The 14,404-nt window shown below is 44.8% G+C and overlaps 1 protein-coding gene across 2 annotated transcripts in view; it reads left to right on the plus strand.

Moving 5' to 3' along the window:
- Positions 1-14,404, plus strand: part of STAB2 (stabilin 2) — a 146,084-nt gene that overhangs the window by 73,983 nt on the left and 57,697 nt on the right. For both annotated transcript variants that reach the window (XM_081822304.1, XM_081822305.1), the window contains 9 exons: positions 524-571; positions 2,009-2,145; positions 2,577-2,691; positions 4,840-4,917; positions 7,206-7,304; positions 7,394-7,501; positions 9,589-9,720; positions 12,315-12,443; positions 13,505-13,561. In XM_081822304.1, the coding sequence (XP_081678430.1) occupies positions 524-571; positions 2,009-2,145; positions 2,577-2,691; positions 4,840-4,917; positions 7,206-7,304; positions 7,394-7,501; positions 9,589-9,720; positions 12,315-12,443; positions 13,505-13,561 (903 nt within the window). The remainder of the gene's footprint in view (positions 1-523; positions 572-2,008; positions 2,146-2,576; positions 2,692-4,839; positions 4,918-7,205; positions 7,305-7,393; positions 7,502-9,588; positions 9,721-12,314; positions 12,444-13,504; positions 13,562-14,404) is intronic.

The raw sequence follows: 14,404 nt of genomic DNA on the forward strand, positions 1-14,404 counted from the left end.
ACCTATCAGCTGGAGCTTTTATTATCCCCATCTTACAGGCAAGAACATTGAGGCCCAGAGAGACCAAGTAACTTGCCTAAGGATTTAGGCAACGGCCAAACCAGAATGAAAACCCAGGTGGTCTGGCTCCACATTCCACGCCACTCCTCAATGTTGGCTCTGAGAGGGAGCTGTCATTGAGCTCTGTGACCCTCCCTAGGGCCTGGGGCCATGACCTTAAAAACTAAATTCTGACTTGGAAGAGCTTCAGGTGGTTTTTGCATCTGAAGTTTCTGGAATTACTTCTTTATGTCGAGTAGAGAGGATAATGGAGCCGCTAAGCATGAAAGATCTGTGCAGCTCTGGCAACATGGAAATTCAACTAGCTGACCCCCATTCATGTCGGCCAGGAAAATGAGCTGAGCCCAGCCCCGGGAAGGCGAAGTGCATGCTGCTCAGACGTGCTGTGATTATGCTTATTCATTATTCCTTCTCTCGTGTTCTCTCTGATCTCTCCCTCCCTCCCCTGCACGACATGAATAAGGAATTGTCATTTCTCTCCGCAGCAGCTATATTTAACCAGTGGATAAACGTGAGTACCTTTGTTGGAACTTGAGAAATGTATACAATTTTAGAAATTTGGAATGCATATCCCACAAAACTGAAAACGCAGCTGGTAGGAAGGAGGGAAAGCAATTGCCTAGAGCAGTGGCCCTCCACCCTGACCACACTGGAATCACATGGAGTCACAGGGAATGCGCTGTTTAAATAGCCATGCCTAGGCTCCCGCCACAGACACTCTGACTTGATTGGTCAGAGGTGTCCCCTGGGCATGAGTGCATTTTAAAAGCTTCTGGTCTAAGCACTAAGAACTTCTGGTCTAGGTTAAGCTGGAGGGGTCAACTTTTCAACCAATTCAAATATATATGTATCATTTCACTCATCGAGAGGTCTTTTTAAAGAGTCAACATAATTCATTATTGCAATTCACCGAGTTGGATTTGGGATTTATAGTTGTAATCTGGGATAATCCATGGGTGCTTAGCTCTTGTCCCAGCATGCTCCGAGGAGCTTCTTCCTCTCCCCTGGAAAGTTCTATGATGAAGAATCCAATCCCCACTATACCCATTTGTCTGTATCTCTGTCATCTTTGCATGAGTGGACCAAGATGCCATCACAACCTCTAGTTTATCCCCTTTGAGTAGACATATGCCAAGATAAAGAGAGCCTAGTCAGCACCACTCTAGGACAGCTCCTGATTGCTTCTCTGTGGGGCCTCTCTGCCCCACCACATGAAAGAGCAGGGACTGAGAGCCCTATTGCACGTGATGATTTCCGTATAGACCGAGTCGACATGCATACACTTGCCCAGTGGGGTAGTGGACCCAGCTCATCCCAATGCACGAGAGCACATCTTCCCCAAACTCACCTTCAATGCTGTCACATTCATGGCTTGAAATCAGCCATGGTGGAAGGATATACACCACAGAAATCAGGGAATGTTACAAACCAGGGGTTTTTGTTTGTTTTTCCTGGAATCAGTTGTTAAACATAAACGCACCACGCCTACCCAAAACTAGCTCTAGGTTAGAATAAAAAGTAGGTCAAATTTGATTTCAGGCTTCCAGTCTGTCCCCCATGCTGAAACACTTCCTGAAATCTTCCCACCATCCTTATTCCTAGGGCAGCCAAGGGTTCTTAAAGTTCATACACCCCCACAAAGGATCATCAAGACTATTCTCTGGTTCTTTGTTTAGACTAAAGGATAAATGACTGATAATGATTCAAAGTCTGACCGGGGGATGGGGAAAATTTGCCTTTACATTTAAGTAAAAAGAATGTGTCTCAGAGGAGAATATGAGACACCAGCCAGTGGGTGGGATGGATTTGGGAAAGGGGTCCCTAGGACTCTTCCAATGTCCCTGAAATTACTTCCGCTGGGAAATTGTCATCTCTGCTAAGCATTCAGTCCTCCCTGTTCGACCTCTAAAGTGAGCCAGGCCCACCTTCTTTCCCTCCTGTGATTCAGAATGCTTCTCTACAACCCATGCTGTCAGCTGCCTCAAACCTCACTGTCCTCGTGCCTTCCCAGCAAGCTATTGAGGACATGGATCAAGATGAAAAAACCTTTTGGTTGTCCAAGAGCAATATTCCAGCCCTAATAAAGTAGGTATTATGTATTTTATTCTTCATGATATCTCACTGGCATCCATGTGAACGACATTCAGTAGAGGGAAGCCACATGGTCCTTGAGATCCATGGAACTCAGCATGTTCTAGAACATTCCTCACCTCCTTCCCAAGGATGGTAATAGTTAACATTATTGACAGCTAACTCTGTGATAACTACCTTATGTATAACTCAGTTCATCCTCCCAACAACCCTATGAGATAGGCATTAAAATTACACCTATTTTACAGATGTGTAAACTGAGGTGTGGGGTGATTCCATAACTAACCCAAGGTGTCATGGCTGATAATCACAGGGGAAGAGTTTGAATCTGGCCATCTGGCTCCAGAACCTATTTTCTTAACTATTCAATGATACTCCTTCATGCACTGATATTTCATGATAGCCCTTCTGGACTGTTGCTTTAGAAACCATATGCTGCTGGGCACATACAGAGTGGCAGATCTGCAGGCTCTGTCACCTTCGGACATGCTGGCAACGTCTTTGCCCGGTAACTTCCTTCACCTGGCGAAGGCAGATGGGGTAAGAGAGTGCTGTAATCTGTCTGTTAAGTGGAAACGTGTCATCTATGTTTGCACTGCCCACTTTTAATGTTTGTGTTATGGAAATTTCCAAACATGAGCAAAAACAGACCAAGAATAGAACTTCCACGTAGACATCACCCAGCCTCAACAACGTGTGTGTGTGTGTGTGTGTATCAATATATGTTGAGTGTCAACACACTGATACACACACACCCCCACACACACGTTACTTTGTAGTAGTGATGCTATAAAATGTGGTCCTGCACCCACAGCTTGGCCACAAGGCTCTTCTTGACAGACCACAGACTGATCCAGAAAGGCAAACCTTTCCATGGTTCTGGGTAAAGGTTGCCCAGTTTCACAACTGTGGCGATTCGTATATGCTGAACTAAAAACGGGTTCCCGGTGACCTACTAATGAGTCATTATAGGTTACTAAAATTTTATGTCAAGTTAGAATCAGTCAACCAATCTTTACTGAGCACCTATGATGCCCCAGGCACTAAGTGCTGGAGTCAGGGCGGTGCACAAGGAAGAACCGCAGCCCCGCGGAGGCTCAGCTTCTGGCACTTGCTGCATGTGTCCGGACTTGGATTCAGTCTTGCACCGGGAAGTTTGGCTGCCTTGCTGCATAGGCCAGTGTTTGAAAGCTCTTGCTATGAATTGCGCAAGATGAAAATGAAGATTTTACTGGAAAGTGAGAACCGCTACATCAGTGGACCATCAAAAATGTTTTGGAATTACTGCTCTAAAACATTTTTACCTTCCTACTCATCAGTGTGAGCACTGTGGAAAGGGCCTATGCCTGGTACTACCGGAACGTATGTGCCTCATCAGATCATTCTTTGCAGAAAGCAGAAAAGAGTTGCATGCAGTTCCATGGATTCTTTCCATATTATTGGTCTAATTCTAGTACATTACATACTTATATCAGACAATGGGGTTATGTTCTGTCGGTGTTCTAAATCATTGATTCTTTTAGCAAGCATGAACTGAACACCCACCCTGGGCAGGCTTATCCTGGGTTCTGTGCAGTCAGAGACAAATCAATGGGACCATTGACCTGGAGGAGTTAACCACCAAAGACACATTTTTAATGAGTTACTTGGTCTGATATAAATGTCTCCCTTTAACCAAAAGAGATGTGCAAGGTGGCCAGGAATTTTTTCTCCAGGGCCTCTGCTGATGTGAGTTGGGAGGCGTCAGGGTGAGACTCAAGTCCCCTTCTGCACCGAGGGTCCCAGGAGGGATTTCAAATAAAGGGTAGGGGTGGAGAGAAGAAAGGAAAGTAGAGAGAGTGGAGCCCAGCTGTATCGTAGTTGGTTGGTGGCTGGTGAGTGTGTAGGTTGGGTAATTAATATTCTTGCAAAGTAGCTGGATTCTGATCAGGAAAGTCAGGTACTGTCCATATGAGTTTGCTAGGGCTGTTATAACAAGGTACCACAAAGTGAGTGGTTCCAACGACAGAAAATTTTGTCTCACGTTCTAGAGGCCAGAGGTCCAAGATCAAGGGGTGAGCAAGGTTGGCTCATGAGGGCTATTGAAAGGGGCTGTTCCAGGCTCTCTCCTTGGCTTGTAGATGACCTTCTTCATGGTCACACAGCGTTCTCCCCGTACCGCGCTGTGTCCCATTTCCTCCTCTTATAAGAACACCAGCCATGTTGGAGTAGGGCTGACTGCAATGCTCTCATTGTAACGTGATTACCTCTGTAAAGACCTTCTTTCCAAATAAGGTCCCATTCTGAAGTATGGGGGGTTAGGACTCCAACACATGAATACTGAGGACAAATGCAACCCACAACACTGTCAGTAGGACTTTTCCGGCTACAGGATCACTTTGGTGAGCCTCAACCAGCACTCTTGGAATGAAGTAGAAAAGAATAGAATCGGTGTTCAGGGGCCTCCCAGATAGTAGAGGAAAGTATCCCTTTATTTTGATTGTGTGTGTGTGTGTGTGTGAGAGAGAGAGAGAGAGAGAGAGAGAGATGCCTAGTGTGTCACAATTTAAAGATATTTCCAACTTCGGGTCATGGTCAGAAGTGTGAAAGTCACTACCGCTTGAGAAGTATAAAACCCAGAAAGAGTTTCAATTCCTGAATCTCCTACCCTATGGAGACTCACCGCCCCACTGTGGTTTGCATCTACAGAATGTCACGATCGAAGGGGCATCTGTAGTTGACGGTGATAATGCAGCCACAAACGGCCTGATACACGTCATCAACAAGGTACGCGCTTGCAACCTTCCACAAGTACGGCATCTCTTCTCACTTCATTTATTCGTCCTCCTGCACAGCATCTTTGCCGGGGGTGGGGGGTGTGGCGCTGGTGGGGGGGCGCGCTGGGGCGGTGAGGGGGGAGTGGAAATCCCTACCTCTAATGGAAGAGTACCTGGGTTGTGCTCTGTGAGTTAAAACTGCTTAGAGGTTCTCTGCATCCAGTCACACTCATTTGTTACTTAGTCTATATTCGGCAACCAGGCCCTCAAGTGTGGCCACATATATTATATTTCTGATTTATGTGAACATCTTAATCAAGAGCTAGAAGAAAGGCAAGTGGTTATGTATTATTTTTCCTCTCCCCTTTCTGCATTATTGCACCCTAAAAAGATGGGGCAAGGAAGCCCTAGGAAAAAAGTGGAAAAGGGTAGAAAAAGTATTTTGAAATTTTCATTTTCTTCTAAGACACAATGCAACAGTATTCAAAGGTACGAAATAGAAAAAAAAAAAGTGTAGCGGGAAATGGGGTTTTAAGCTATCCTATAATTTTAGGTTACTATATTAGGATTTTCATTGAAAATTAAGGTTAGAATTTAGGGTATATTGGGAACTTTGGAAAGGTGGAAGATTGGGAAAGACAATTAACTAATAGCATTTTAACTAAAATTATCCTCACTTGCCACTTCCATACTCACTTTTGATTTTAATTTACAGAAAAGGTCAACTATTTCTGTGCAGAAAAGAGAAGCTATTTGTAAGATGCCTGGGTGCATTCTTTTGCAAAAAAAAAAAAACTTTACAATTCCCTTGTATTAACCAAGAAACATTAAGGAAACCCACATTTTTGAGCAAGTGATCAGTTGCAGGGAACTATGCTGGATTTCTGACTTCTTACGATGCAAATGAACATTACTTACCAAGGGTATTTTTCTTCTCCAATCCTGGCTCTCCTACTAAAAACCTATGAAAAACCTTTTTAAAAAACATTAAATTACCTCTCCTTATTTACATTTCTGATGGCCACACCTTGTTAGTACAATGGCCCCTCAAACCATCTCCTGTCCTGATCGTTATTATCATGGGGCCAATTCAAGTCTCACCTCCTCCTCGAAGCCTTCCCCGATCCCTGCAGCCCATATCATCAAGGATGGCATACAGCATCTGGGTACCGGCTCATAGCAAGCTATGTGAACTTGGGCAAGCAACATAACTTCTCTGAGCCTCATTTTTCTTCCCCAGGGAGAACAAAACAACACCTTCTCTCTCTCGGTGCCTACTGCTTAGCAGGCCTTCCCTCAATAAATGTTGATTTTACTCCTTTCTTCCTCCCCTATAATTCCATGGGATTTAGGGGTGTAGAACTCATTCGGCACCCTATGCCCTCTTGTACTGATAGTTCTTCCTCACGGTATAGTCCCAGACCCCCACATGATGGCATATCCTGCGGGGGGGGGGGGGCTGTGTCTCTGTGTCCCTCGTCAGCATTGGCACCTAGTCTCGTACATGGTAATAGTGACAACTAGAATGATTGACAGCGCAGTAGGTACGGGCCCTGGACAATATATCATGTCACATTATCTCGTGTGATTTTTTTTTTTTTTAAGATTTTATTTATTTATTTGAGAGAGAGAGAGCACATGAGAGGGGGGAGGGTCAGAGGGAGAAGCAGACTCCCCGCTGAGCAGGGAGCCCGATGCGGGACTCGATCCAGGGACTCCAGGATCATGACCTGAGCCGAAGGCAGTCGCTTAACCAACTGAGCCACCCAGGCGCCCTCTCGTGTGATTTTTACCACAACCCTAAGACAGTAGATGCGACTGTCCTCACTTCACAAATGAGGCGAGTAAGGCTCCTCAGGGTTAAGTAACTGGACTGAGGAGGAAGTGATGTGACCACAAAAGATTCCTGGATGCCTGTCAACTGGTCCAAGTCCTCTGCTTAGCCTCCGGGTTGCACTGGCTCCCTAAGGACCCCCAACACCTGCCCGTGGACACTGTGGTCACCTTTGCCAAGGCCACCATGAACACGTGTGCAGGTCGTGCCCTGCATATCCATGCCTGTCCCAAGGGTGGCATGGGGCTAACCCCCAGCCCACGTCACTCCTCAGGCTACGCACCCCCCTTTGGTGTTGCCAACCGTCAGAGGAAAATGTGCCCTTTGTTAAATTTGCAGTGGCACTCTGTGGACAAGCAGTGGTCCTTATCATTGCATCTGGTCATGCGACATGAGCCTACCCACCGGAGGGCAGCAAGTCCTACGGACACATGCTAACAGAATCTGGGGACTTCCTTTCCCAGGTTCTGGTTCCCCAAAGAAGCCTATCTGTCTCCTTGCCAAACCTGCTCACCCGGCTGGACCAGATGCCCGACTATTCCATCTTCCGGGGCTACGTCATTGTAAGTACCACGTTCGCTGTGCGACCTGCTGGCTCAGGGTACCTGCACAGGGGAATCCCTCACGCGTTTTTGTCTCTTGCCCCCCACAGCAATATAACCTGGCCAGTGCGATCGAGGCAGCTGACGCTTACACAGTGTTTGCTCCAAACAACGAGGCCATCGAGAATTACATCCGGGAGAAGAAGGTCACAACTCTAGTAGGTATTGGGAATGATAACCAGGAAAATTATTTCTGAACATTCAAACTCAACATTTTTCAATCCACCAATCAGGGACCATTCCACTCTCTCATCAGAGCTTCCTTGTCCGTGTCCAGATACTTAAGGGATACTTGTGCAGAGACTTTCTCTGCCCGTGTGTTTCATTCACACCCCTGGGAACACACAGTCAGGACCCTATGCAAGGATGCAGGTGTCCCAGGAAGCTGGAAGGATCCTCCTGGTCACCGCTCTTCTCCGCCCTGGCCTCCCTGGTCCCCTGAAATGTCAGCGGCAGGGATGAGGAGAAAGTGGGTCATCTCTGTCTTCCTCCTCTTCTCCCCACTTCTATCCTCCCTGATTCCTAACATCTGGGGCTAGACAGTCCAAATTTGTCAAAAGATTTTGTCAAAGAATACAAAGCTCCAATCATGCCACTCTATGCCTTAACACCCTTGGGTGGATCCCCATTTCTTGCAGGACTGAGTTCAGACTACCTTCCCAGGTATTTAAGGCCTCTGTCAACTGGCCGCCATTCATCTCCTATTCAGTGGTGGCTCCAGAATTTTCACTTAGGAGCCAGGGTTGCCCTGCTCCCAGCCTCCACGATGGGAGGACATGTTTGAAGCTGTATTTGCACAGCAAACACTGTTTTCCCTTATATCTTCAAATAAGGTGCCTGAGACAGAGACACTAATGAAATGTGGACAATTGAAGTCCCTCTAAGCCATCCTTGGGCCCACCTCTTCTCTGCAGAAGCCCCCTGATCTAACCAGAGTGACGGTCTCAGAGACCCTAAATAAGCCGAAGGGGTGTCTGATGCCTTTGTTCGTATCCACCCACACACACAGACATACAAGTGCACATGTGTGCACGCACACAAACACACGTACACGCACAAAATGCTCCCTCAATCAGAAAGCCTGCCCTTCTGCCTTCACTACCTCCAGAATAGCCCCACCCATTCTTCAAGTCCAGTCTGGCCTCCTCAGGGAAGCTGGCTCACCACCCGAGCCAATAGAAAATCTCTCCTGCCTCTGAGTTCAGACCATCTGCATGCCCTTCAGCATCTATATGGTGTGATGAGTTGTCCTTTCAAGTGAGCAGGCCTTAGCTCACCAAGGAGCTTATAAAGTCCATAAGGGCAGGGACAGTGTCCTACACTTTTGTAACTGACATGATAAACAAGCAGGGCTCCTGGGAGGGGTCAGAAATCACCTTCATCCTGTCTCCCCTGCCCTGCCCCAGTCCCTGTGAACCTGTTCAGTGGAAAATATTCTTTTCCTGCCTCCCCGATGCTTTGGTGGTTCACTGGAGACCCCACCCACCACTGTGGTCTCTGACTGCTGTCCTCTTGACCTGAGTGCATCACCCTAGCCCTATAGTCATCAATCTCCTCCTCAACCCTAAGCATCCAGAACCCACCTCCAGCTTTTCCCCTGGGGAAGCCTGTCTGTTCCACTAGGCCGCTATCTAAGATAAGACCTAAGGTCCCAGTTCTCTCCAACCTTGCCACACATCTGGCCCACAGGACATATGTCATTTCTTGTCCCAAGCCAGCATTGAGTGGTGGCCTGTCTCAGTGCAGGGACACCTCTCCTCCCTCCCAGTGGATCAACCTGCCAGCCATCCGTGGAGTGAGATTGCTCAGGCCTGAGTACAATCCAGTCCCACAGGCCACCGTATCTGCCACCGATCACATTCTTCAAAACATCCCATCAAATCTCCTCTTGTGGTCCCTGGGGTGAGAGGCAGGCTGGGGTGTGGGGACTCTCTCTTCATAACACTTCTCTTGAAAGAAATCATCTTTAAAATCCTCCCTTGAGCTTCATGCCCTCAGTCCGGGTTTTAGGGTCACATCAGGAGTTGTGGACCATCCCACGTGGAAGACTGGCCATGTGGGAGGTGATGTGTCTCAGATTTAGTATTTAATATCTACTGCGTCCTGATGCCTCGGTCAGACCTTACAGTTCAACAAGCTATTGTTCTGGTAATTCCCACAGTGCTGGGCATGCTGGGGGCAGCCCAGTAAGTGACTGGGGCTTGGTTGACCTGTGGGTTGACTTTCACTTCTGTGTGCTGCCCAGGAGGAGGATGTACTCAGGTATCATGTGGTCTTGGAGGAGAAACTCTTGAAGAATGACCTGCACCACGGCATGCACCGGGAGACCATGCTGGGCTTTTCCTACCTCCTCGGCTTCTTTCTCCATGATGAGCAGGTGCGACCCTTTTACTTAAAACCCAGGAGTGAGTGTCTTAGCTCCTATCATCTGTCATCACTTCCATGTTGGAATAATCTCACTGGTGCTTCCTAAGCCTTATCTACAAAAGACAGTTGTCTGTCTTTCACCATAAAAAGCAAAGAGACTGCCAAGCTCCCCAGCTCACCCTCCCTGTTACCAGCATTCGGATAATGGGTGTGGGCTTTACTAATCATGGTATTTGAATTCCAGCACTCACAAGTGCCCTCTGACACTGGTTCCTAACAAACCCAACAGACAGTCCCCAAGCAGTCTCTAAGATAGAAGGGTACCTGGCAGCAAAACCCAACTCCCAGGATGTGGCCCTGACTCCACGGGGCCAAGTGACACGCGGGATCCAGCAGCCGAGTGAATAATGTCGTGATTGCTTGATCGTAGGGATCCGCGGTCCTAGGACCAGCTGACCCCACACCAGTATCCCAATATCTAGCTCACACAACCACTAAATATTTCAGTGTTCAGAATTCATGAAAAAGAATTGATGAGACTAAATATGTAAAGTATTTCAAGTATAATTCTAATGACATATTTCAAACATCAAGGAAGAAGACTGGTTTATGAAAATTCAACAAGAAACTACAGTGTAACTCTAGTGTAAATTCTCATAAGAAAAATTAATAAAAACAAATTATTGCTTAAGATAAACTAAGCACAATGTTAAGAGGAAGAAAGTTTAATCACCGACATTTTTTAGCATTAATATTATTTGGTCCTTTTAAAAAGTGCAATGTTAAAACAATGTTCTCTGTGGTATTATCATTGAACCACAAGTGAAGCTTTGTGGACATTTTGTTTCAACCTGCTTGGGTAAAAAAAAAGAGCCTAACTCTTCGTTACTTCCAAATATTTTCCTCCCACTGCTGCGAATAATCCCACCTGTTATGGAATAACTTTGAGGAGATCCTTTTAAATACATTTTCTTATTTTTCCTGGTAAGGCAACTTTTTATTGGTAAAGAACTTAGATTTTTTTGTTTTTATCCGTATCATTTCTTACTTCATCACATACAGATGAATTTTCTAATGTAGTTAGTAGAATAAATTTCAACTCTGTCCTGTTTATTTTCCATTTGTTTGGAAATTCTTTGATCTAGAGCAATTTTACACTAGAGGCTTTTAACTCACAATAAACAGTTCTACCTCACAGTCGAGGTTTTGCTTTTATCCATAACTCATTTACTTTCTCTTAGGACAACAGAATTTTACGAAAAAGCTCTCTAACCCAGTAAACTTGTGTTCAAATAAAAATTTTAATGCAGCCCATAATTCTCTGGGTACATCTCACAAAGAAGATGATTCAGACGTTTTTTTAATGCCAAATCAACGGTATTATAGCATCAGAAGTTATGTCAGTTTGATATTTTTTAAGTAGCTCAGTATCTCAGAATTCTGGAAGTTTGTGCTGCAAGCACCATTTGACAGCACCTGTAAGGTTCCCTGCTAGTTTTCCAAATCTACACGGATGCTAGAAGACTTCTGTGGAGCTCAGCCATGATTGATCTCAACACGCAACGGAAATTCACCTGACTCCAAGCAAATCATAAGGGATTTTAACATCCCATGGCAGTTCAAATTTCAGTACTTAAAAGAGTCATTTTAATATTGCTGTTGTGGGGAGTTTGGGGATGTTATTAATCATTTTTAAACCCTTTTTGGATACAAACTTAACATTTTCTTAGTACAATAAAGATTCCCCCTTCTCCTCCCAACTCACACCTACACACACACACACACACACACTCTCTCTCTCTAATTTTTTAAAGAACTATTTGTTCCCAATTATATTAGTTATATTAATGAATGGATGAATGGATTCACTTGTTTTGCATTACTCAATCATTAAGGTAGCCTCCCCTAAAAAAATCAAAACAAAACAAGTTGCAACTCAGAGTTGAATTTGAGTTTGCAGCATGTAATGCAGAACCTCTGAGCACCTGCCACACACTGGGAAATGATACTATCTGGTGGAACACTTTCCACAAACAAAAACACTTAAAAAATGCTAGTTATTTTTATTCTTAAATACCTGTTGCTTGGCCTTTCTAAGGGTTGCTTACAAACTAACCGTAGAGATGTGCTGAAAGGCCATTGAGTTCCCTTCTCCATGACTTGGTTATGGAAGGCATTCAAACCTCCAGGACCACCAGTCCACAGCACAGGGAAGCACACCCCATGGAGCCATTTTGCCAATGGGACTCATGTAACAATCATGATTCAGAATTCTTCAAGCAGTCATAAACCAACTAATGTGAGGGGTGGAGAGAAACCTTAGAGATGATCTAGAACAGCCTCTTCTTTTACAAAAGAGGAAATTGAGATTCAGAGAGGAAAAGCAACCGACCCGAGGTCACACAACAAGATGGTGCCAGATGTGGGACTGTTACTTAGACTCTCCTCCCCAAGAGAGCTCTTTCCACTACAGAGTGCTACCTTCCAGGTGGATACTGGAATATCTCCGAGACTGTTGGGATAGTGATAGCCTCTAATCCCTATCGTTGCTATTTCCCTTGAAATCACTACAATCAAACTCACATTCAACCCTCTTGTTCACAGCTCTACGTAAATGAGGCCCCGATAAACTACACCAATGCGGCCACTGACAAGGGAGTGATCCATGGCTTGGGGAAAGTTCTGGAAATTCAGAAGAATAGATGTGATAATAACGACACTGCTATTGTACAAGTAAGTTATATCCAAGGCCAATGATGCACCTGTTGGTTTCATTTTTTATAAATTTTTAAAGCATAAAGTTCATCTATCAGGACATCTCAATTCGGTTCAAAAACACATTGAGTGAGGATCTCTGATGTATGAAGAAACAGAATCAACTTGACTCTACAAAGATAAATGAGACATGATCCCTGCCCTCAGTGGGCTCACAGTCTAGTGCAACGACTTGTACCTTGGGTGCCCTGGAGGGTTGTACTGAGCAGGATTCTCAAGCCATGGTCTTCCTCAGTGGGAAACATGCCACGCCTGATGTAGGCGCAGAGAGGGGGGCTAGGGTGCACCTACGGCAGGTATTGGCCAAGCCTGGTCTACTGGGAGAGAAAATAGGGAGCTGCATTATTTCAGTGTAACAGAGGATTTGGTAATGCAGCCTTTTCACTCCAGTCCATGGGATGGTGTAGGATCTTTCCGTAATAGTAATAACTGCTGACATTTGGGGGGCACTTATTATGTGCCAGGCACTGCACATATTTTATATTGTTATAATGGTTTTATACACATGTTACATGTATTAATCCGTCCGCACAACACCCTACAAAATAGGTACTATTACTATCCCCATTCTACAGATGGGGAAAATGAGCCACAAAGAGGTTAAGGAATGTACCCAGGTTCACAGAACTAGCAAGTGGCAGACAAAGAGTTCAAATCCAGGCAGTCTGGCCCCAGAGCCAGAACCGTGAACGACCGCACTATCCTGTCTGGTGGGGGCCCAGTTAAGAACTAGTCACATTGGCCTCCTCCTGTTCTAGGAACGGGTCACATTTAAAAATTTCTGTCATTCTTAAGTTGTGCTCATTGTTTTATAATAGTGTATATTATCTCCACGCTGAGTCCTCAGCTCCCAGGTGCTCCCAAGGGTTGACCAGATGAACTTCCCTAATATCTTTCTGAGTTTCAATTCTACATCCTAAACCCTTCAGCTCCAAGGTCTGTAAAAAACTTGCAGCCTCCCTTTGCACTAAAATTAAGAATGGTGAAATGTTCACTTTGCCTCTCTGTGTTTTACCAAGGGAAAATGTGGCAAGTGTCTCCAGCAGCCAGTCTGCCCGTTTGGAACTAAACAACTAGTAAGTATTTTGTCTGCTTTGATAAAATAGTTTCCAGATTCCAGGAGGTCCAAATTAGAAAATGAACCTCAAAAAAATGAAAGAAAGAAAATGAACCTCAAGCATACCTCATTTTCACTGCCCTCCATTCCTGTACTTGGTTTTAATTTAATTTTACCATCATATGTGCACCTTTCTAAAGTCTTGAATCTTTTTTTGGACCGAAGCATAATTTAATTAATACATAAATAGAAGCTGGGATTCACATCAGTTGATGCACAATACAGGAAGGCATTTTTCACTTTCTACATCTTTCAGTCCCGGAAGCCAGTTGAGGACAAGAGCAAGAAACCTTAGAGAGGGGCAAACTCCATAACCAAAACCACATCCAATCTGGATGAGTTTCACCTGCCTGATTTCCTTTTATAGTTGAACTTACAACTCTCTCTAAGAAACAGATGGCAAACTTGGGAGAAGTTAACATGTCTTTGAATTAATTACCAATGTTTCTTGTAGCTATTTATTGCGAAAGCTACTTCCGATAATGTTCCAATCATTACAAAAAAATAGATGTTTATGCACCTCTCATAGCCCATGCGAATAAGAATTTCGGACGATACCAATGCTGATTCTCTCACTAGAGTTTAATCTTGTTATTACAGGATAATTTTATCTAATGTACTCTACAATTCTTCCAAACTTGAGTTAGTTTTCTAGACAAAAGTTCTTTTTACAGAGTACCACCTTAAGGTATAATAATTTGGATTTTGCCACCTGTTTGGTTCTGGCAACCAACATTGCGTTTTTGTGTCTTCTTCCTTACAAAGCAGCTCCAAGAAGCAGACCCCCTCCCTTTCCAGAACA

Source organism: Leptonychotes weddellii, chromosome 5 (genome assembly GCF_054177405.1).
Source record: "Leptonychotes weddellii isolate Sample4059 chromosome 5, ASM5417740v2, whole genome shotgun sequence".
NCBI lineage: Eukaryota > Metazoa > Chordata > Mammalia > Carnivora > Phocidae > Leptonychotes > Leptonychotes weddellii.